We start from the raw sequence: 23,556 nt of genomic DNA, 5'->3' as shown, positions 1-23,556 counted from the left end.
CACATTGTATTCACGTTTCTTTATTTCAAATCAGAAAGCCTAGGAGAAGCCAGAAGGTCATGGTATTGGTATAATTTTCACTGATCCACTTTTAAATACCCTAAAAATTATCCTCTTTTTGGAAGTTATTTGAGTACCTGAATTTTTTCTTTTGTTTCATTTGCTGTAGTTGAATAAGTGATGGTAACTTTGGCTCAGAATTGTTTTAAAGGGAAATTATCTTTGAAGATAGATGTTCACAATATAAATAGGGGTGAAAAACAGCATATCTGTTACTTCTAGCCTGTAAATTCTAATTTTTGTTTCAATTTTGACAATAAATATGCTTTAAAAATATATAACCATTATTGGTTTATATTGGAGACATGCTTTATTTAATACAGCACCAAAGAATTGGGGAAAATAAATGAACAGATTATGGAGAACAGAGCCAAATATCCAGTACTGATATAAAGAAGAAAAATACTTGTGTGGATTATGACTTTTCTATTTGTGCTTGCTCCTGGGATTTCACTAAATTCAGTTTGGTTTACTTTCTTTGCTTTGTTAATGACAAATAGAACTGTACCACAGTTTTCTAGTGAACATAAAAAGCAGCCAATTTGTGTTGCCTCATATATTCAGAAGTTCTGTATAAGGGAAATTGATGTCTTTTACTTTCTGCCTTCTCACAGTGTATCAGCTGCAACAGGAAGCTCCTCATCCTCGAAGAATTACCTGTACTAATGAGGTGAGTGTAATGAAACTGTCATAATGAAATGTCTCTCACTCATTGTTTCCCAAACTTGGATCTTCTTCAATGGCTTGGTTATTTGTGCGATTAACGATTTACACTAGTTGGTATCATAAAATTGTAACTTGAATGCATTTTTTAAAATATTCTTCTTACTTGAAAGAACTGCCACTGTTTAATGGACTGTTTGGAACACAGTATAGAATATGACAGTATAGTTTTAAGCGATATTAGTCTTCGGTTAATTCGTACATTCTTCTTCCATTTTTTTGTGTTATACTTCTAAAAATAATGCTTGAAAGCATCATTGTAGTATTGTTGAAGTGACTTTTCCATTAGAAAGATCTAAATTATGATGTAAAAAATGAGCAAAGACATAGTTCACCAAAAAGGATAGGATATATGACAATATATGAAAAGGTGGTCAACTTCATTAGTAATAAGAGAAATGCAAATTAAAATACACAGCGAGACCATTTTCACCTTTCTAACTGGCAAAAACTTCGAATATACTTATTTGTTAAATCTGTGAGGAAACATACACTCTCATCTATTGTTTATGGGAATGGGAAATGCTACAATTTTGAGAATTTTGTAATGTCTAACAAAACTATATCTGCATTTATCCTTTGACCTACTAGTGCAAGTCATAGGGATTTACCCTGATGAATTACCTGTACAAGTATGGAAAAACATATGCTCCAAGTTTTTCACTGTAGGACTGTTTGTAATGGAGTATTGGAAAAGACCTAAATGTCTGTCCATAGATGACTGATTGAGTAAATTGTAATATTAAAAAGAATAAGGAAGATTTCTGTGAGCTGATGTGGAATGATTTAAAATATATATACATCTATTACTAAATGGTCTTTTTAGTAATAAAGAATAGAAAACAAGAAAATAACAGATTATTTTTGTAAAAGAGAAACACAGGAAGGATTAACCCAGAGACGAGTGAAATATTTATCCGTAAGTTGAAGAGCAATGTGGAGGGTGTAAGGATAGGAGTGAGACTTCTCTGAGAATATGTTTCTATATCGTTGTGACTTTTGAACTATGCAAATGTTTCCCATATTCAAACAACAAATTAAATTTAAAAATGATAAAAAAGCAAAACTAAACATGAGTATATGAATATAACAAATTCATAACAACCACCAAAAAAAATTAAGTTGTTTTTAAACATATTATTCTGACTATTCAAACTTAGAGGGAAATATTCTAAGAACAAGATCTTTAACTGTACTTAATAAATTTGTTTTTGTTAGTGGTACTTGTGTAGAAATTCTGAAATTATTTTGTGTGTTGTATGAGGTAGAACAATTACAAAATCCATTACATTTGGATTTTGTGGAACCAGGGTTATTAGCAATATAAATATGGAATGAGGGAAAATTGAGAAGAACATTGTGGTGTTAAGTTTGAGTTGGAGATATCAATATGAACTCAGATTTAAAAATACATATTTTCTATTTTAGTCCATGGAAAGGGCTTCAAAGCAATGATGCCCAGTAAAAACAAACACACCATTACCCAAATTTTGGCTTCCAAATATTGTTTCTTACTAAAAGAAGCCAGTGTCCCCAAGAAAAATTCCTGATTCCAGATCACGGGGCATAGAGATCCTGGAACATTTTGTATGTCAGAAAGCAAGAAGGGCTCAAAAATGGATGGGGATGTATGTCGGAAAGATACAGGGGCCCACTGAAAGGGTTCCATGAGCAAAATCTGTGACAATTGGACATCAAAAAAAGTAAAGATAGTAGTGAATTATAACACATTGAATGAAAAGAGAATTTGTAAGTCCATAATTATGTTTTTTAAAAACCTACCCCAATACAAAGCGAAAAACAGAAAGAGGGAAAAAATGAAAAGTTGTTCTTTACAATAGAATGGTGGCTAAAAATAAAGTGATAAAGGTGTACAATAAGACTGGTTCTGGAAATCACCAGGCAGGGCAGGAAACAGGAATAGTGAAGCAGTGGAATCCAAGGCCCTGGTGACTAGGTAGTCGGGGGGTTGAGTGAGAGGGAGAGGCCTAGTAGATGTTGGGGAACCAGTCAACTTCCCTTTCATGATCTTCCGTCATGTCATACTTGCTTGGCAAAACCACAACCCTGTTTAAATCTACCTCTGCCTACTCTGCACTTACTCCCAAGAAACAACATGGTTGGAGAAAAATGAAGTGCTGACCAGTCTTCACATTAAATTTATGAAACTCCAGTCCAGTAGTCATACTGTGCTTCCCAATCCATTTCACTTTTTTCTTTCCTCTCACCTCTAAGACCTTACTCCCTCTCCGCTCATAATCTCATATATCCTGCTTTACTCCTGATTGAAGCAATCAGAAGAGAACTTCCACCACCACATCTACTTGGGCCCACACATTCTGCACTGTTGCCTGTTAATCATAGAGGACAGCCAGCTCTCCACTCTACTAGGTCCCATTTCCTCTCATCTACTCAACACGTAATCCAAGCAGTCTCCTTCCCCCTTTATCAACAGTTCTTCTCTTCTACAAGGTCATTTTCATCAGCCCACAAACATCCTATTACTTCTTCTATCTTAAAAAATTCTCTTGACCCTATTTTTTCCATTGTCCCTGCCCATAATCTTTGCTCCCCTTTGTAGAAGACACTTGAAAAGAGTACAGAAAGTGGTCTGTACTTGCTATCTCCAATCCTGCTCCTCCCATTTTCTCTTAAACCTCCTCCAGTCAGGCTTTTACTCACTATCATTCCCCTGGGAGTGCTTAGACCAGGTCACTAGGGATCAGCCCTCTTGCCTGGCCCGCCAGCAGCACGTGACACAGGTGATGTTGCTCCTTTGCTACACTTCCCTCACTTCGTGTCTAGGACACTGCTGTCTTGGCGTTTCTTCTGCCTCCGCAGTGTCCTCGGCTTGTTCCTCTACTCCCTAACCTTTTGGTGTTACAGTGCTCCAGAGCTCAGTCCTGGATCCTCATTTCGTGTCTATCTACATTTACTCTCTGATAATCTTACCAGATTCAGAATTTAATGCATCTTATATTTCTGGTTTGGGGAAAAAGCTATGATCTCCTCTTCTCAAAATGTTGGTGGACCCCGTTCGAATGTGTCTGAGTCTCCAATATTAGATTGCACAAAAGTTAATACACATTATTTTTTGAAGGTGATGTTATGGGTACCTAATGCATGAATGCATTCTTTATTTAAAAATTATATTAAAGATAATACCAAAGTCCCTTTTTTGCCTTTCCTGTGGCCCCCTAGAGGTAACTATTTGCATTTGGTATATTTTTTCTGGATATCTATGCTGTAAATATATATAATAGTATTGTGTGTGCAAGTGCTTTTTCTAAATGTGTCATACTGTATTACTGTTCCATAATATATGTCCGTATTTAGTAGTTTGTCTTGGTGATTTCTTCATGTTAGTTTTTATAGATCTACCTCATGCTTTAAAACTGTGCATATTATTTATACTATAAAGCAGTTTAGTTATTCCCATACTGGTATGTATTTAAGTTATTTGCATATTAAAAATGACTACAAACAGTGATTCAGTGAACATTCTTATCCATGTTTTCATCTGTACATGTGCAGGTGTGTCTCTGCAGTAAATACTGAAGGTTTGCATGTTTTTAGTTTGAATGGACACTGCAAAATTCTTCTTCTGGGTAGCATTTTATTATAAACTGTAGAACCTTAAATTAATTCCTTAAGTTAAGACCTAAATGCTGAATTTTCATTTCAAGAGCAAAGATTTGCTCTCAAGCAGATACATGACCCCACTCTAATAAGCTCTGGGCCTAAAAATAGAATAGCCATCATCTGTAGCTGTAGGGACCAACTGGCATATTTTTAGTACACTGAGGTTTATGAGCAGGGAAAATATGGAACAAGACCGTATCAAGTGGAATTTACCTTGAGAAGACAATAAATAACCTGACTACAACCTCAGTAGACAATAAAAGATTCCTGAAGGGTAAAGTATTATTTAAATATAATTTTCAGCAAAAGTAAAATCATGTCTTTCCTTCATATATGAAGATAAATATGTTAAAAATTATTTATTCATGATATGAGGAAAACAGATAGATGTTATAATCAGTTCAAAGGAAAAGTGAAAATAACACAAATTTATATGAAATTAAGGAATATTAAGATGAATTGCAAATAGAGACAAAACTGGCTTTTTCACTGTGAAGGGAAGGGAAGGAAAGAAGTCAATTAAACCACTATGATATAGGCAAAAGTTTATGTATCAGTTACCTACAACTTAGAGAGTTCCAAAATAGCTCAAAGACAATAGACTGGGCGAGATAAGCCAGTAGTGTATGCTATAGGTGAGACATAGTTTTTCACTGAAACACAATTTTTTTTCTACGCTATGAATAAATATCTCAAGTTTGCTGAAAGCAGTATCAGACCTTGATGCCCAGTGGATAGGTAACCTAGACTTGGCAGTCAGGCTCTTTGTAGAGGCCAAGGCAGAGAATTACTGAGAAGATAGACCTTGAGTTGCATTGGAAACTGCCATATTTAACCTAATTCGGATGAGTCAGTGTCAGTTGCTATTTCTGAATAAGAATCCTAGTTTTACATTGGACTCTACTGTTTTGTAACCTTGAAGAAGTTATCTCTGATAGGGTTCTTTGTCAATAAAATGAGAATGATAATACTGTATAATGAGGATGAAATAGAATTAATTCATATCTCCTTGCGAGGATTCAGTGGTCTTCCTATGTCATTAAAACATAGCACATAGCATGAACTAAATAAATGTAGTCCGTGGTGTCACCCAGGTACCTCTGAGGGACAGCTTATTCCATTCCTGTGATTTTCTAGCGAGGCCTCACTTCTTGTCATTCACCCAGTTTAATTGTCATCTTCTCAAAGAGGCCCTGTCCTGACTACCCAACTTAAATACCCCATTAGCCTTCTCTTTTACATTACTTTCTTATTTTCATTATAGTACTTATCACTACTTCCTATTTTCTTGTTTTCTTTTTATTTCTTTAGACTTTATTGTCTGTCTCATCATTAGGATGTAAGTTTCAAACGGGTAATGACAATTGTCATATTTCAGTGATGTGTCTCCTTCCAAGTAGGGCAATGCCTATCACATATTTGCCATTTAGTAAATGTTTCATAAGTGAACAGGACAGATACTCTCTTTCAGTCTGTCCCAGTAAAAATCCCTTAGAACCTTTTTTCCTGATCCTTTCTTTAGTTACAGCCAGCACACCTGCCATGAAAAGCTAGGAGAGATTAGCTGTGGTGAAGGAAGAGCTGATGGGAGAACAAAAGGGCAAGATTATATTGAGATGTTAACAGAAGGGGGAATATGGAGTAGCAGGAAGGGAGAGGATGGGAGAGAAAGCCACAATCTGTTCTGACATAATTGTGGCATTAACAATTTTTGGAGGTTTTATTTTACTTTTTGCAAAAGTGGTGTAAATATTTTTCAGATTCATAAAATCCTAGAAATAAAAGATGATTTAGTCCAACTTTTTTTACATACACAGTGTTTTATAGATAAGAAACAGGTCTGAGAAATGAAGTGACCACTCCAGATGGCACAGTTAATTTGCTGATAGAACTGGAACTCCAAGCTCTGATTTTTCTTCTTCTTAATATATGCTTTAGTTTTTCACATATGCAGAATGTTGAGTTATGTTCTGAACATTTGCATTTTCACAAATATCTTTTTTTTTCTTTCCCAATAGGTAGAAAACAGACCAAAGTATTATGGAAGAGAGTAAGTATGGATTATCAGAAAACATTTTGTAGGTTGGAATATGTAAGAAAGACAGGTAAATGGGTGCTTTTAGTAAAAATAATAGCAAGATGAAGGAGGTATTCAAGTTGGGATGAGCTAAAATATTCTTATTACAAATGTAGTTATTCTAAAAGGTGAAAACACACAAAAAAGGCAAGTATAGAGAAGAAAATAGCATGGGAACATGTATGCAATAATATTAAAATAAAGATTGAAACCATACAAGTAAATAAATACTCTTAGATGTATATGAGGAAAAGATATATATATATATATATATTTTTTCTATATATATATATATTTTCCATATATATACACACACACACACACATACACATATATATTTGTGTGTATATGTATGTGTTAAGCATATAGATATATATACTCACATATGTACATACAGTTGGGGTATAGGTGGTTTATTCTATATTTATAATTTATACATTCTCTATAAGTAGATTCAGGTTACCCAGAAATAACTAATGTTAACAAGTATTATCTTCTAAATATCTGTTTTCCTAACCATTGAGATATTACACATATAATTTTTGTAGCCTGATTTTTCCATTTCATATTAATAATGAGCATTTTCAATTTTATGAAAAATGTTAAAATAATTTTTAAAGTCCTCAATTTTTCTGATGGTTAGAAAAACAGAAGTATAGCGTTTTGGGGAAAAGAATAAAAATCACCTATAATCCTATCATTCCCCAGATAAAATTATTTGTGTTTCATGATTTAAAATCATGTCAGATAAATTCCAAGAGCCCACTGTTAAACCTAACTACTGTAATTGTCATGATTTGAACATATCTATCGTGAACTGTTGTAAGACGTAAATTGAGAAAGACTGACCATTCCCATGAGGAAAAACTCCAAAAGTCGACACTTGTACCCTAGTAAGTTTCTTAAATTATTAATGTGTCATTTCAGGGCGTTTTAAATATATTATTCCAATTTCAAATGACTGTTTTTTTCTACCAGTAAAAGCTGCAAAGTTTCATTAGAGCATTCGCTCCATTCAGTTATTTTTGAGTTATTTTGAGTTAAAAGGACATAATGTACGAGTATGTGTAAATTCTTTGTAAATTATAAATCCCTATACAAATGTAAGGTGATTTTATATTTTTGATATTAATCATCAGTCACCACTAACATGTTTTTCTTTTTCAGTGTTTTACATCTGAACGTTATAGATGAATCTACTGTTTGTGTAGAGAGTGTGTTATTTATGTTTATTCTTTTTCCTTCTCTTTTCTCTGTTAATCAAAAATAGGGTTTTGGCAGAGAGTGAAAGCAAGTATTACAGTTCTTTGCTTTTGGCTTGATTATCCAGTGATGGAGATTATGCACATTATTGGGCAATCATGCCAATTAACGGCAACCCAGGGTCCTGGAAAATTGCCAATATAGACTCTGAGCCAAAATTTTGGAGCAATGCTATTCGTGTGAGGAAAGGAAATGGGACACATTTCTGTGTATTTTTTAGCATGTCCATATGGTCAGACAGCTACATAAGAAGGGCATTGTCCTTTCAAGAGAGTGGTTGGTCTTCCCTCAGATGGATGTGAATTCTGATTTTGTAATTGTTAAATGGATTGGCTAGCTAGCTACTTTGGTGCTGTTCTTATCACCACAGAGAAACTGGTCAGGGGCCAAGGCCAGAGAAACACAAGCATCGTTAAACCCAACTGCTCCCCTTTTATTATATGGCAGTACTTTGTCTAGAAAACAAAAGAAAAAGGCGGGGGTTTTGTTTTATCTTGTTGAATTGAAAAAGGTGGAAGGCATGCGGTTTCTGATTTGACTTTGTTTCTTAGGTTTCACGGCATGATCTCCCGAGAAGCAGCAGACCAGCTCTTGAGCGTGGCTGAGGGGAGCTACCTTATTCGGGAGAGCCAGCGTCAGCCAGGAACCTACACTTTGGCTTTAAGGTTGGTCATGGACCTGTAATTATAACTATGTTCATTTAAAACCCTCTTAGTAGAGGACTTTAAATTTTAAAAGCATCCAGCATATGATTGAATTGCTTCTTGTTTTCTTGGGACCTAATTACCATTTTAATAGCTTTGAGACCCTTAAAAAATTCCTCATGAATGGTAGCACTCGGTAATTAAGACTTGAAAAACTTGTAAAGCATTTTTATTGTAGCTGCTTTCTTCTATTTCATCTTACCATTCTCTTCCATCAGTCCTGCTGTGTCAGTTCCCATCCATTTCTTGAATAAGAAAAGGAACTAAAAGATCTTCGTAACTCATAAAATTAAATCCACTGTCATTTCTCTTAAGTCGGCTTTTGGTTGAAGCAGCTTTTCTTGGGAGCTCTTGGCTCTTCTTATCCTTTGGGCTTACCTCATGCCAGGCCTCTAACCTCATTTAATCTTCACAACCCTAGGATGTTGCTTTCCACTTTACAGATAAGGAAACAGAGGAACTAGAGGTTGAGTAACTTGGCCAACGTCATACATTTAGTAATTTGTATAGCTGGTATTTGAACCCAGACCATCTGGCTTCAGAACCTGTGTTCTTTTTTTTTGGAGGGATTTGCCATTTTATTGATTTATTTTTTATTTTGCAATTACAGTTGACATTCAATATTATTTTATATTAGATTCAGTTGTATAGCGTAGAGTGTCATGGTTAGACATTTATATAATTTATGAAGTGATTCTCCCCAATTAGTCTAGTACCCACCTGGCACTATGCATAGTTATTGCCGTATTATTGACTATATTCCCTATGCTGTACTTTACATCCTTGTGACTATTCTGTAGGTACCAATTTGTACTTCTTAATCTTTTCACCTTTTTTCACCAAACCCCCTCCCATCTGGTAGCCATCAGCTTGTTCTCTGTATCTGTGAGTCTGTTTCTGTTTTTTGTTGTTGTTGTTTATTTTGTTCTGTAGATTCCACATATAAGTGAGATCATATGGTATTTGTCTCTCTCTTATTTTACTTAGCAGAATACCCTCTAGGTCCAGCCATGTTGTCACAAATAGTAAGATACCATTTTTTAAACGACTTTTACTAAAATATAGCTAACATACAATATTGTATTAGTTTCAGGCACACACCATAGTTATTCAACACTTACATACCTAAAGAAGTGATCATCATGATATGTCCAACAACCATCACTGACACCATACCATGCTATCACAATGTTATTACCTACTTTCTCATGCTGTACACTATATCCCCATGACTCACTTGTTTTATACCTGGAAATGTGAACCTATTTTTCCTCTTCACCTTTTACCCCCTTTTAAAATTTTTTAATTACAACTGACATTCAATATTATTTTATATTAATTTCAGGTGTACAGCATAGTGGTTAGACATTTATGTAATTTAAGAAGTTATCCAGTGATTCCCCCTGACTAGTCTAGTACCTACCTGGCACTATACGTAATTATTACCATATCATTGACTATATTCCCTATGCTTTACTTTATATCCTCATGACTGTTTTGTAACTACCGATTTGTACTTCTTAATCCCTTCACCCCCAATCCTCTTCCCACCTACCACCCCATAAATCTGGTACCCATCTGACGCCATACATAGTTGTTACAATATTATTGACTATATTCCTTATGCTATACCCTACATCCCATGACTGTTGTGTAACAACCAATTTGCTTATTAATCCCTGCCCCTTTTTTACCTAAGGTTGCTCCCTTCTCATCTGGCAACCATCAAAATGTTCTCTGTATCTATGAGTTTGTTTCTGTTTTGTTTGTTTTTTATTTTGTTCTTTAGATTCCACATATAAGTGAAATGACATTGCATCTGTCTTTCTCTGTATGAAATATTCCACTCAGCACAATACCTCCAGGTTCATCCATGCTGCAGCAGATGGCATGAACTCATTCCCTTCCATGGTGGAACAGTATTCCACTTTGTATATATACACACACAACACCACCTCCTCTCTATCCATTCTTCCATCGACAAACACTGAGGCTGCCTCCATATCTTGGTTATTGTAAACAATACAGCAGTGAACATACAGATGCACATGACCCCTCAAAGTAGTGTTTTGGGTTTCTTCAGATAAATATCCAGCAGTGGGATTATTGGGTCCCTCTTTGTCTCTTGTTAATAGCCTTTAAAGTCTGTTTTGTCTGGAATAAGTATCGCTATGCCAACTGTTTCTTTGTTTCCATTTTCATGAGATATCTTTTTCCCATCCCTTGATTTTCGGTCTTTGTGTGTCTTTCAATCTGAAGTGAGTCTCTTGTAGACAGCCTATGTAAGGGTTTATTTTCTGTTTTCTTATCCATTTCTTATCTATATCTTTTGATTGGCACATATAATTCATTTTTATTGAAAATAATTGATAGCTGTATAGTTATTGCCATTTTATATTCATTTTTTTGATTTATTTTTTTAAATATCTTAAAGAACTCCCTCTAAGATTCCATGTATTACTGGTTTGGTGGTGATGAACTCCTTTAGCTTTTTCTTGTCTGTGAAGCTCTTTATCTTTCCTTAGGTTCTAAATAATAGCTTTACTGGATAAAGTAATGTTGGTTGTATTGCTTTGAATATTTCCTGTCAATCCCTTCTGGCCTGCAAAGTTTCTGTTGACAAATTTGCTGATTGTCTTATGGAAGCTCCCTTGTAGGTAACTATTTTTTTCTTGCTGCTTTTAAGATTCTTTCTTTGTCTTTAACCTTTGGCATTTTTATTATGTGTCTTAGTGTGGGCTTGTTTGGGTTCATCTTGTTTGGAATGCTCTGCACTTCCTGGGATTGAATATCTATATCCTTTGCCAGGTTAGGGAAATTTTCCATCATTATTTCCTCAATTAGGTTTTCATTTCCTTGCTATCTCTCTCTTCTCCTTCTGGTACCCCTATGGTGGGAATGTTGGTAGCCTTAATGTTGTACCAGAGGCCCATTAAACTGTTCTCATTTTAGGGGATTTTTTTTTTTTTCTTTTTGATGTTCTGACTGGGTGTTTTCTGCTACCTTATCTTCCAAATCACTGATTCGATCCTCTGCTTCATCTAATCTATTGATTCCCTCTAATGTATTCTTCATTTCATTTATTATATTCTTTATTACTGACTGGTTCTTTTTTATGTTCTCCATTTTTATGTTTCCTGTCTCCTTGTTGAAGTTCTCCCTGAGATCATTGAGCATCTTTATAACCAGTGTTTTGAACTCTGCATCTGGTAGATTGCTTGTCTCCATTTTTGTATAGTTCTTTTTCTAGAGCTTTGTTTTGCTTTTTTATTTGGGACATGTTTCTTCGTCTCTCCATTTTGGCTGCTTCCCTGTGTTTGTTTCTATGTAGTAAGTAGGGCTGCTGTGCCTCCTGGTCTTAGTAGAGTGGCCTTATGTAGTAGGTATCCTGTGGAGCTCAGTGGCACAGTCTCCCTGCTCACCTAAGATGGGTGCTCCAGGTGTATCCATTGTGTGGGCTGTGTGTGCCCCCCTGTTGTAGTTGAGCCTTGGTTGCTGTTTGCACGTCAGTGGGATGGATTGGCCCTTGGACTGATTGGTTGTGGGGACTGACTGTGACTACAGTGGAAAAGCTGTGGTGCATGGGCTGACCCTATGGAGCAGGATTTGCTTTAGTAGGCTCTGGTGGCTGCCCAGTCTGCCCTTTGTGTGTGTCATCCTTGGAGGCAGCTGAGTGATGTTCTGGCTCAGTCTAAAGCTGGCCACTAGACATGCCACCCCTGGGCCCTCCTGGGAGGGGACTCACTGCAGGCCAAGTTCAGCCACAGCCTGTGCCCTGCCCGGTGCCAGCTGGCATAAGTCACAAAGCATTCTGCAGATGGCCTCCACCCATGTTGGGCCTGATGGGGCCTCAAGAGGCCAAGCTGCAAACCAAGGCAAACTGCCACTAGTACCAGGCTTAGGGCTTCTCAGCCAGAGGTACAGGACACACTGAAGCCAGATGCTGCTTTTTTTAGTTTTGTGAACCTTTGAGATATTTTAGGAATGTCTGCAGTATGACCCAAAACAGGCTGTTTGTATGAAAAAGCCACTGGAAATGGATTGGTCGGTCTGAAAGTTAGGTGGGGCAGGGTCTCAGGGAACCACCAGGGCAGAGTAAATGAAAGGTGTTCCCAGGTTGATGGAGACTCAGATATGGGGGCTGCCTGTGTCTTTACTCCTGGAGTGGGCGGGTTCAACAAAGAAACAATGGCTTCCACCAGCTCCTCCCACTGGGGGCTAGCTGCCCCTTCAGCCCTCAACATGACAATTGAGTTCCTTCTCCTATGTCCCTGGCACCTTTTGAGCTGCTTCCCTAATGCTCTACTCAGAGCAAGTGAGTCCGTAAGTGAGTCAGTCCATGCGCGGGCTTTTAAGAGGAGTGCCTGTGACTGCAACCTCCCTCATTTTGCTCAGCCACAATCTCCACTGGTTTACATAACCAGAAGTTAGGGGGACTTCTTTCTTCAGCACTGGAACCCTGCGCTGCGGATATGCTGGGACCCCTCACTCCTCAGGGGGTGACCTCCGCAGCCGAGATATCCCTCCCGGTTTTTAATGGTTACATGCAGGTATGGGACCAGCTGTTATGCATCTTGACCCCTCCTGCCAGTATCAGGGTGGCTTCTTCCGTATATCCTTAGTTGTAGGGCTTCAGTTCAGGTAGGCTTCAGGCGATTCTCAATAATGGTTGTTCTGTAGTTTAGCTGTAATTTTGATGTGGCCATGAGAGGAGGTAAGGATAGTGTTTACCTACTCCACTATCTTGACCGGAAATCCCCAGATTTCCTTTTTTGTCTTGGCTGAGTAATAGTCCATTGTACATAAGTACCACATCTTCTTTGTCTAATTGTCAATTGGTGGCACTTAGGTTGCTTCATATCTTGGCTATTGTAAATAACACTGCAGTGAACATAGGGGTCCATATATCTTTTCGAATTAGTATTTTGGATTTCTTCAGATAAATACCCAGCAGTGGAATTGCTGTGTCGTAAGGTAGTTTTATTTTTATTTTTTGATGAATCTACAAACCATTTTCCATAGTGGCCAACGAGTTTGCAATCCCACCAACAGGGCACGAGAGTTCCGGTTCCCTTTTCTTCACATCTTCATCAACACTTGTTTTTTTGATTTATTGATGATAGCTGTTCTGACAGGTGTGAGGTGATATCTCATTGTGGTTTTATTTTGCTTTTCTCTGATGATTAATGATATTGAGCATCTTTTCACATGTCTCTCTCAGAGTCTTTTGCTCTTAATCACTCTTAACATTTCTGCTTCTCCAAAAGCTTAGACAAATTATCCATTGTCTTTGCTCATTCCTTCATTTGTTCATCTGTGTATTCATTCATCCATCTTCTGGAGAAGACTTAAAAATAGAAACTTCCTAAGAACAAGGTCAAAGAGATGACATTTCTTTTGGTGGCCACAAAGAGAATAGAAAGGAGATGTTGTTGGTTAGGACTCTAATAGGAACATGTCTGACCTGTTTTCCACTCACTTGTGCTTGTGAAAGTAGGGACTGCTCTTATTCTGACCCACCAGATTTAATATCAATCTTTCTGACAAAAAGAATGGTATAATTCCATATTATTTCATACTGAATTTTGAATCAATTGCATACATGGAGAACAGAGCTTGTTACAGGATTTCATGGAAACTTACTTCTTATGGCAAATAATAAAGTGTAAATCCCCCTTCTATTGCTTAACTAATTATATTTTTTTATGGTATACAGGAAAAAAAGTCTGGGCTGGGAATTTAAATACTTATTCATTTTACCATTAAATGAACTAGAGTGATTTGGAGCAAGTCACAGAATTCCTTCAAGTCAGTTTCTTCATCTTTCTATTCCTAATATTGTATAATTCTAGGATTCTTTAACATTGCATTTCCAAATAGTCTGGTCATCTGAGTGGGGTAAATAAGCCTCCATGTAAAGGCAGTGGACCTTAATAAAGACGAAAGAGGTGGGGTGAGAGGAGAGGCAAATTGCACAGCACTCTCTCTTTTCCCTTTGTTGCTCTTCTTTATCTCCCTCTGAGCTCACATAGTAAGTTACAAAACTGGAATTTGAACTCAGTTCTGCCTTATTGCAAAGTTTATGTATTTTTCATTAAACCATGTTGCCTCGCATAACATGCTATCAGTTTTCCCTTAATGACACCAGCAAACACTAGGGGTTTAATTTGGAGAAAAGTAGCACCCAAACCTTCCAAGCTCTTTTTTATACCCACCCCCTCACCCTGTCTCGTGGTGTATATACCTATGTTATCTAATATGAAGAGAACTTTTTCTTCTTACTCATCTCACAAAGCCAGACCTAACAATCTTTTGTTTCTTAAGTTTTTCCCAAATTTTCCTCTCCTTTTCAACTTCAAGCCACTTCCTGGACTAGTTCAATAACTGCCTAAGAAATCTCTCTGTACTCAGCTTTGTCCCTCTAATTTATCTTCCACAGTATTGTAAATGACAGCCAATCTTAAAATCTGATGTTGTGATCAGCAAGGTTGTTATGTTGAGTGGGGCACGAGGTTTCAAAGATCACACCTTGCCCCATCATTGACATTTCCCCATACTTGTGGGGGCCTAATCCTTCCCTGACGATCTTTGTGCATAAATGTCAGGTCTTACTTAGGGGAGTATGTATTGTATGTGTGCTATCACAGTACAAATTTTCTGCAATCAAAAGAGGTTTTCATTCCATGGCATGGAAGATAAGCTGTGGCTGACATTTTACTCTCCTCTTCGGCACCATCTTCTCCTATATTCTATCTCAGCCTGAGTTTCAGGCCAGGCCTTGTCTGACTTTCTGCCTTTGCTCATTTTGTTTCAAGAAAAATGACTTGCTCAGTGGAAGTTTGCTATACAAAGGAATCCACATGGTTGGACTGTGTAGTTGAAGATAAGATGCTAGCCCAGGCATCAAATGATACCTCCTAAAGAATGAAGTGTTTCACAGTGACTTTGGGATTTTCTTTATGTTGATTTTAACAACATTCAGACTAGCTATAGTTTAATAAGATATGGCAAATAATTAGTTGTGTGTAATCCTAAGTACTTTAAGAAGTGTAATTGGAAACAGTTTTTATGATTTTTCATTGTTTTAAAATTAATTCTTTAAAAAATATTTTATGTCATTTAATTTTTCTCACTAGAAGAAAAAATTATTAGGTTCAGTGTTGTACTTATGGAGCGACAAATGAAAAGGGATAGAACCAGTGCATGTTTTTTATTGTCATTTTCATTAAATGTTAAGTATATACAAAAGAATTCTTATAAGAAATATAAAAATTATTAAATATCATGATACTATAACTGTTATGTTCCCTGCATGCGTTTAAGAAACAGCCATTCCTTTGGAGTCTTGTGTATACTATATATCCCTCCCCTACTCCTACTTGCTTTCTCCTGTTCCTCACACTGGCAACCTTATCTTGATTATTCTTCCCTTGCCCTTCTTTATAAATTTATAACATGGTTGTATCCCTATGCAATACATTGTTTTGATTTGCTTGTTTTTGAACTTAAATGGAACATGTGGGATGTATTCTTTTTTTTTTTTTACTCAACATTATGTTCCTGAGATTTATCCTTCCTGTAGAACATGGCTAAATTCATTCATTTTCACTGCTATATAATAATCCATTAAATAAATACCATTTATTTATCCATCTTACTGTTGATGGACATGTGTGTAGTTTCTGGTTTGACACTCTTAAAAACAGTTTTGCTATGTATAATAATATTGTAAATGTTTCCTGGGGCATGTTAAAATTTTCTCTAGAATATTTACTTAGATATAAAATTGCTGCTTTTGCTTTATTAGATCTTTTGCCTTATTAGCCAATGACAATTTTTCCAAAGTATTTGTGCTAATATTTATTGTGTAACATTGAATAAGAATTCCTGTTGTTTCCCTTCTGGCTTTCACTTAACAGTGTCTGACTTTATGCCAGCCTGATGGTGTGTAGTGACTAAGTTGCATGTTTTTGATTCCTAATGAGGTTGAGCTTCTTTTCATATTTGACTATTCACATTTTCTCTTCTGTGAAATGCGAGTTCAACCCCTTCCTTATTTTTTTGATATTGGGTTGAATGGCTTTTTCTTGTTGATTCATAAATGTCACTTGTTTTGGATACCAATCTTTGGTTATATATGAATTGAAAAACCTCCTCCAAGTTTGCGACTTGTTCTGTATTTCCATTCATGGTGTTTTAAAGCTTTTAGTTTCAGCTGAAGTATATAATCCATTTACATTTAATGTAATTACTGATATATTTTAGTTTAAAATACGTGCAAGTAGGTGAATCATAGCTGAACATTAGAGCCTCACTATTCCTCCTAAGCCATTCATTTAATGTGGGCCCAGTTGCTTTCACTCTATCCAAGAATTTTCTTGGAAATATTAAAACCCCTCTTTACATCAACGTTGCACATTTACTACGGCATCGGGACTAGAGTTATGCATTACTTTGACTTCTTATTATGCTCTCTGTCAGCGTTTCCCTTTGATATAAAATATTCCCTTTTCACAGTAGCATGAACTCCTAAATTTTTTTACTCAGTTCATTTTTTTACTCAGGTCATTTTTACTGAGAAGAAAAAGACAATCTTAAGTATGTGTTTTACTAAAACTAGAAAAGAAATCTCTCTGAGCTTTAGTTTCCTATTTGTAAAATGAGGATGGTAACCCATTATTTCTCCAAAGAGACCTTTTCAAAGTCTAGCAGCATCCCATTCAGGAATCAAATTATCTTATCAACTGAGATGCCTTCATCTGCAAGTGTTATTTGATATTCAAAATAAGCAAACTCCACTGGCTTAAACAATACATTTTTTTTTTTTTTTTAAATCTTTACGTTCCTTTATTGGAGCAAGATTCCTGACCAGTATACAGTGATGTATTTACTAAACAGAGACCTGTGCAGAAATTACATACTATCCATCTAGATAGGTTTTCATTACACTTTGCCTATTGATGGAATAGTTCCATTTATAAAGTTTTATACATCAAACAGCTTTGAATTTGACCAGGCTGTCCATTAATTCAACTCTGAAAAAGTTAAGTGGCATTTAATTTTAGCTACTATATTTTACAGCATTAAAAAGCTTAGGCATTAGGTAGCTTCTCAAAATGTTCTTCTATGCATGATGGCATTTAGCAGAGCAGAGTCCATCATCTCACCCAGATTCACACAGACGGGTCTCATTTGAGAACTATATGCTAAATAGCTGGTACTTAGAGACAGAAGTACTCCTCACCTGAGTTTCTTACCACCAATGCGGACTTCTTACTCTGAGAGCCTGTCTTCTTGGCAGCATTTTATAGTGCCAACGAAGACATGCCAGCAATTGCCCCGTGTGTAACTTGGCATTAGAGCACCAGGTCTCTCTGATGGTGGTGGCAGGCACTATTATTATATCCAAGTAAATAAAGGCCCATTTTTTTAAAAATGCCAATTTGAAATACAAATTAAGGGTACAAATATACTCAGAACTGAGTTTTTGAGCAATCTCGTGTCCCGAATGATTTTAAACTTTCAGAAATTGATGGCAAATTGTACCCATGATTTAAACAATACATTTTTTAAGGCCATGTCTCACATGATGAGAAATTCCGCAGTGCAGTGGCATGGATGTTCAGTACGCCAGTGATGTTATTGAACTTGTGGTCTTTCCGTTTCTATTCCTGGGCCCTCCCAGTATCAGCTCCAGTTTAAGGCTAGTTTTCCTTGTGGTCAAAGGTGGCTGTGAGGGGCAGTCCCAGTTGTGCAGCCTTGTTTGTGCCCGGCAAGGGCGTACAAGGCAACCTCTCCTCTCCCAGGCAGTGTGCGTTCTTCCCTTCAGGTGGATGGAGCCAGTGTGGGGTTCCTTGCCCACCCCCGGGCCGGTAACAGTCTGCAGGGAAATGCACGAATTGATCGCTTGTCTAACCAGCAGTGGCTCCTGACCTGCAAGGTGGGGTTAGCTTCTGCTAGAAGACAGGGCTTTGGGAGGAAGTCTGGATGACCAAACAAATTCTGGTTTTCTCTTCTTGTTTGGAAAGAAGGAAGAAGATTGAGGTGAGGAAAAGAAAAGACTGAGGTGAGGAGGGAAAATGGATGCAGTTACACTATACAGCATAGTAGGTATTCGTTAAAGTTGTTTCCTTGTTAGGATCAGTTGATTGTGTAATTCTACAAATCTTTCAGTCCTGATCAAATTCTTGTTAAAGTAGTACAACCAGTTTTAGCTTTGGTAAATAGTAAGAAAATCTGGTATGAGTTCCACTGAAAGGTTTATGTGAGACCAGGCACCAAAGTTTTATAAATTCTGTCTTACTGATTTTCTTTGACGTGTCATATTTTCAAAACTTGTTTTACAATTTTTTCTAAAGTGACTTAAACTAACTTAGCATTTTAAAGGTGATATGGAAAACCTATGTTAATAATGTTAGTACTGTGAAATACATGGTACTTTTGACTAATATATAACTTAAAATATGTACCACTGGCACGTCACTGATATGTGTCAAGGCCTTTCATGGAAATCAGGTGCTTGGTCTTTATTGTTGAATTGGGTAATTAACATAATCTCCCTGATAACTGCATTGTCCAAAACAGCAGCATTTATTGAGCTTCTGTCTTCTGCCAAGGACTATCCAAATGGGTCAAGTAAGAAGACGTTTAAGCTCCCTCTTACAGGTAGAGTAGAAGTTTGCCAGGTTGAAGGATAAGATGTGATGAAAAATGAGTGTTTTGGGAAGAAATAGCCAGGCAGGAATATATAGAACACACCGTGTTCTCTGCAGGTGGCTGGGGGTTGGGAGTGCAGGAAGTTTTAGAGAGAAGGATGCCAAGAAAGCCAGGTATTTCATGCTGAAGAATTTGAACTTTATCTGTAGGAAATGGGAGTCAATGAAGAAGCTTAACATGAGAGTGGTGGTTACATTTTTTAATTTAGAAAGATCATGGTGGGAGCAATGAGAATAATGAGTGGAAAGGGTGGTGGGAGCTAAGTTTTACCAGAATTGTTTAGATAATTAATTTAGTAAACAGTTTTTTGTGGGGTTTTTTTTTTTGTTTTTGTTTTTTGGCTATGGAAAACTGATCTTTAAAAGGATTTCTAGATATCATAGATTTTAAAGGGTTCACTTTGAGGAGAAATGTTAACTCCAAATTTGGCAATTCCAGAGACATTTCTGTTGAGTCTGACTCATTTTAGCTTCTCTAAATTGGGAGAAGAGCAGGATGACATATGTGCTAGAGTCTCGATAATCCCTAAGTCTTGGATCTGGATATTCCGGGATAGAATTGGACGTATTCCAGAGAATGCTTTGTACCCACACTGCTTGGCACTTCCCTGTTGGTTTTTTGCTGACCAACCATCAGGATAAAAATTGTTTTTGGAAGCATTTTCTCAGTCTGTTGAGATCTTGCTTCTTGGCATTCCCTCTGTTTGGCTCAAATAAATTTTTATAAAAATGAAAAAAAATTATTTGGAAAAATTCTAGATAATGGGGAACAAATGAGAATTTAAAAACTGAGAATTTCTCAAGCATAATGTTACTATGCTTGGACATATTTATTCTATTTTAAAAATGTATCATATTATTTGATAAATTCTGAAATATATATGTATACATATATTTGTATATATATATATATATATATCCTATGTGAATCTGAAAAATAAAATGTATCATATAGCACATTATGTATAGTATCGTACTACTTATGTACGATTATGTATCTATTGGGTGTATATGTAGTAGATGTCTAAAAGGAGGACCACTAAAATGTTCATAGCGTTCATCTCTGAATGAATAATTTAAAGGTGATTTGTACCTTTGTACCTTTCTGAGGTCTGGGGTTTTTTTTGTTTGTTTGTTTGTTTTTTGTTTTTTTACAATGCAAGTATATCATTTTTACAATCGACCAAAGTCATTAGGGCTATTTTCATTTTGATAAATATCGAAGACACTAGCTGCAATCACAGTGGAAAATAGCACCTCCTAAATCTCTGAAAATATGACTCTAAGTAGAATGGATCAGCTTATTTAAATAATCGTTCAGAAGAAGAATCGGTCCTCCTTGGGGGCAGTAGAGAAGGAAGTCACAGAGGCCAGTGTTCTAGAGTCCTGTGGCAGAGGTGAGCCTAGGCCAATTGGTGGTGCTACCTCTAGTATAGAGGTGAATACAAGGAACCATGTGAGTATGCTAATATAACTATACTGCATTTCCCAAACTCATGTGATCATGAGACCCTCTTTTCATGGAGTCCCTCTACGGGACACACTTTGAGAAATGTTCCATTAAACATTTGATATACTCAATTCCTCTCGCTCTGGACTCCATGCTCACCAAGCAACCTTCTGATTAATGGCTTCCTACGTAGTCTGTCTACAGGGAGAGAAAGCTTAAAATGTATAGGCTGAGTATTAAGAACCTTTGAGTTATTTATTTTCAGTTAACAAATTAGAATTACATGCTGGGAGTTGAGGAGAAAAAGAAGGAGAAAAATCTACCAGGGATCTGCTGTTTGGTAAATTCAGATAGACACCCTCCTTATTTTTCTTTCTTTTACTTTTTAAACACCTCTTTTTGATAAATAAGCCTAAATTGATAGATAAAAAAATTTAAGGGCTAATTGCCTTGCAGATTCTTTTTCTTCCTTTTGCTGATTTTTTTCCTGGACCAAAAAAAGATTTACCTATGCAAAGAGTGTTCTGAAACATCTACCTGTGGCAACCAAGCACTGTTTTTATGTATTGCAAAATAGCATTCTTTTTTTTTTCTAACTTTATTTGCAAGCTTGGCTTTTGCATGTTATGGTATCTTACTCTTTTTTTTTTAAACCTCTTTTTAGTATTTAGTTATAAATAACATACCAATTCACCCATTTAAAGTGTTCAGTTCAGTGGTTTTTAATGCACTCACTAAGTTATGCAACAAAATCCATTTTAAAACATCACCCTAAAAGAACTCCCACTCATTTGCAGTCATTTCTGATTTCTCCCCCACACTCCCAGCCCCAGGGAACCATTAACCTACTTTTGTCTCTATAGAGTTTTACATCCTGGATATTTCACATAAATGGAATCATCTATATAATATGTGTTCTTTTGTGAGTGCCTTCTTTCCCTTAGTATATTTTTTATTTATTTATTGGGGTGACAATTGTTAATAAAATTACATAATTTCAGGTGTACAATTCTGTATTACATCATCTATAAATCCCATTGTGTGTTCACCACCCAGAGTCAGTTCTCCTTCCATCACCATGTATTTGATCCTCCTTACCCTCATCTCCCTCCCCCCACCCCCCTTACCCTCTGGTTACCCCTTAGTATGTTTTTAAGGTTCAACCATGTTGTTGCATGTATCACTACTTCATTCGTTTTTATTCGTGAATAATATTCAAATAATGTTCCAGTGTTTGCATATATACCACATTTTGCTTATCTGTTCATTAGTTGATGGACGTTGGGTTGTTTCCACTTTTTAGCTATTATAAATAATGCTGCTCTAAGAGCAGAAGTTTTTGTGTGGACATACAAGGTGTGATAAAAAAATACAGTGAATGTTTAAATTTTTAAAAAGTGTATTATAGTAAAAGGTACATTGCTATTAATCCCCCTCAAAATACTCACCCTCGCTTTGAACATACTTATCCCATTATTCTTGCCACTTTCTGAAGCAGTTCTGGACGTTCTCTTTCGTGTCCTTAGTTGCGCTGTCATGGCTGCTTCAATGTCCTAAATTTATTCAAAACGTTTACCTTTCATGGTCATTTTGACTTTAGGGAAGAGCCAGAAGTCACACAGTGCCAGATCTGGTGAATATGGATGAGGACACACTGTGATGTTTTTATTTGACAGAAATTGCTGTACTAGAAGGGATGTGTGACACGGAGCATTGTCATGATGGAGAATGAAACAGTTTGCCCATTTCAAGTTAATGGGTTGTTCGTGATCCATGATTTACGGCACACTTTAAAACACACCTTCTGTCAACCGTAGCTTACACCCGACTGACTGCACCGAACAAGTTGAAACTTGTCACACACTGTTATTAAGGTTCAATGCACCGCCTCCCTTATAAAGATCCCTGCCTTTCCACTGGATGTCACTCAGCAGCAGCATTCACCGTGTTTTTTGTTCACACCTCGTATGTTTTAACTTCTCTTGCATATATACCTAGGAGTGAAATTGCTGGTTTGTATTGTAATTTTATGTTTGACATTTTGAGGAACTGCCAAATTTTTTTCCAAACTTGTTTTACCATTTTATAAACCCACCAGCAACAAAAAAAGGTTTCAATTTCTCTATTCCTCACCAACACTTACTATGTCTTTGATTTAAACAGTGGATGTGACATCTTACTGGGTGTGAAGTGATATCTCATTGTGGTTTTGATTTGCACCTTATTGTTGAATGGTACTTCATTTTTAAAATTTTTATGCTTAGTATGATTTTTATTCACTAGTATTCTGTACAAACTTCCTCTCAAAAGTACGCATATATATATATATATATATATACATATATATATATACATATACATAGCAGTGACTTTAAAGCAAAAGTAGAGAAATCAAAAAGCTGTTTTTAAGATTTTTAAGATTTTTTTTTGTATTTTAAAGGCACAGCATGAAACAAATTCCATTGACCATTTCATTTAGGGTGGAGTTCAATTTCGAGTACATTTGGAGGCTAATCCATAGGAACTTTGATATGAGAGAGATAACTCTCTGGTTATCTACTTCGCAAAGGGAATCTGAGACCTGACTTGTATGTCTACCTTAAGGTACAGTAGAAAACATACCCGGTTATCTTAATTTAGGATCTGTTACTTGGTAATCAGATGTGTTGATAATGTGCCCTTTTTCCTGTGAATGATTTGGCACACCCAAATATTTTATTAATGGAGTTAACGGTTTTATAAATATTAGTTAACATTTACTGTATCAGGCACTAGAGTAAATAGTTTGTGAATTATCTTTCAGTATTTTGCTATACTTTTTCATATTATGGCACCCATTGAAAATGACAGTGTTATGTTGTACACGGAGGTAAATGCACAAGGCTGATGAGGGCCAAATGTGACTGGCCCAAGGGCTTTGGC

General features: G+C 36.4%; 1 protein-coding gene across 3 annotated transcripts in view; it reads left to right on the top strand.

Moving 5' to 3' along the window:
- Positions 1-23,556, top strand: part of CHN1 (chimerin 1) — a 171,924-nt gene that overhangs the window by 53,724 nt on the left and 94,644 nt on the right. For all 3 annotated transcript variants that reach the window (XM_081052386.1, XM_081052388.1, XM_081052390.1), the window contains 3 exons: positions 675-730; positions 6,444-6,475; positions 8,317-8,430. In XM_081052386.1, coding sequence (XP_080908512.1) covers positions 675-730; positions 6,444-6,475; positions 8,317-8,430 — 202 coding nt within the window. The remainder of the gene's footprint in view (positions 1-674; positions 731-6,443; positions 6,476-8,316; positions 8,431-23,556) is intronic.

The sequence above is a fragment of the Rhinolophus hipposideros genome (genome assembly GCF_964194185.1).
Source record: "Rhinolophus hipposideros genome assembly, chromosome: 6".
NCBI classification, from domain to species: Eukaryota; Metazoa; Chordata; class Mammalia; order Chiroptera; family Rhinolophidae; genus Rhinolophus; species Rhinolophus hipposideros.
This window is presented reverse-complemented; position numbering and strand designations above follow the sequence as displayed.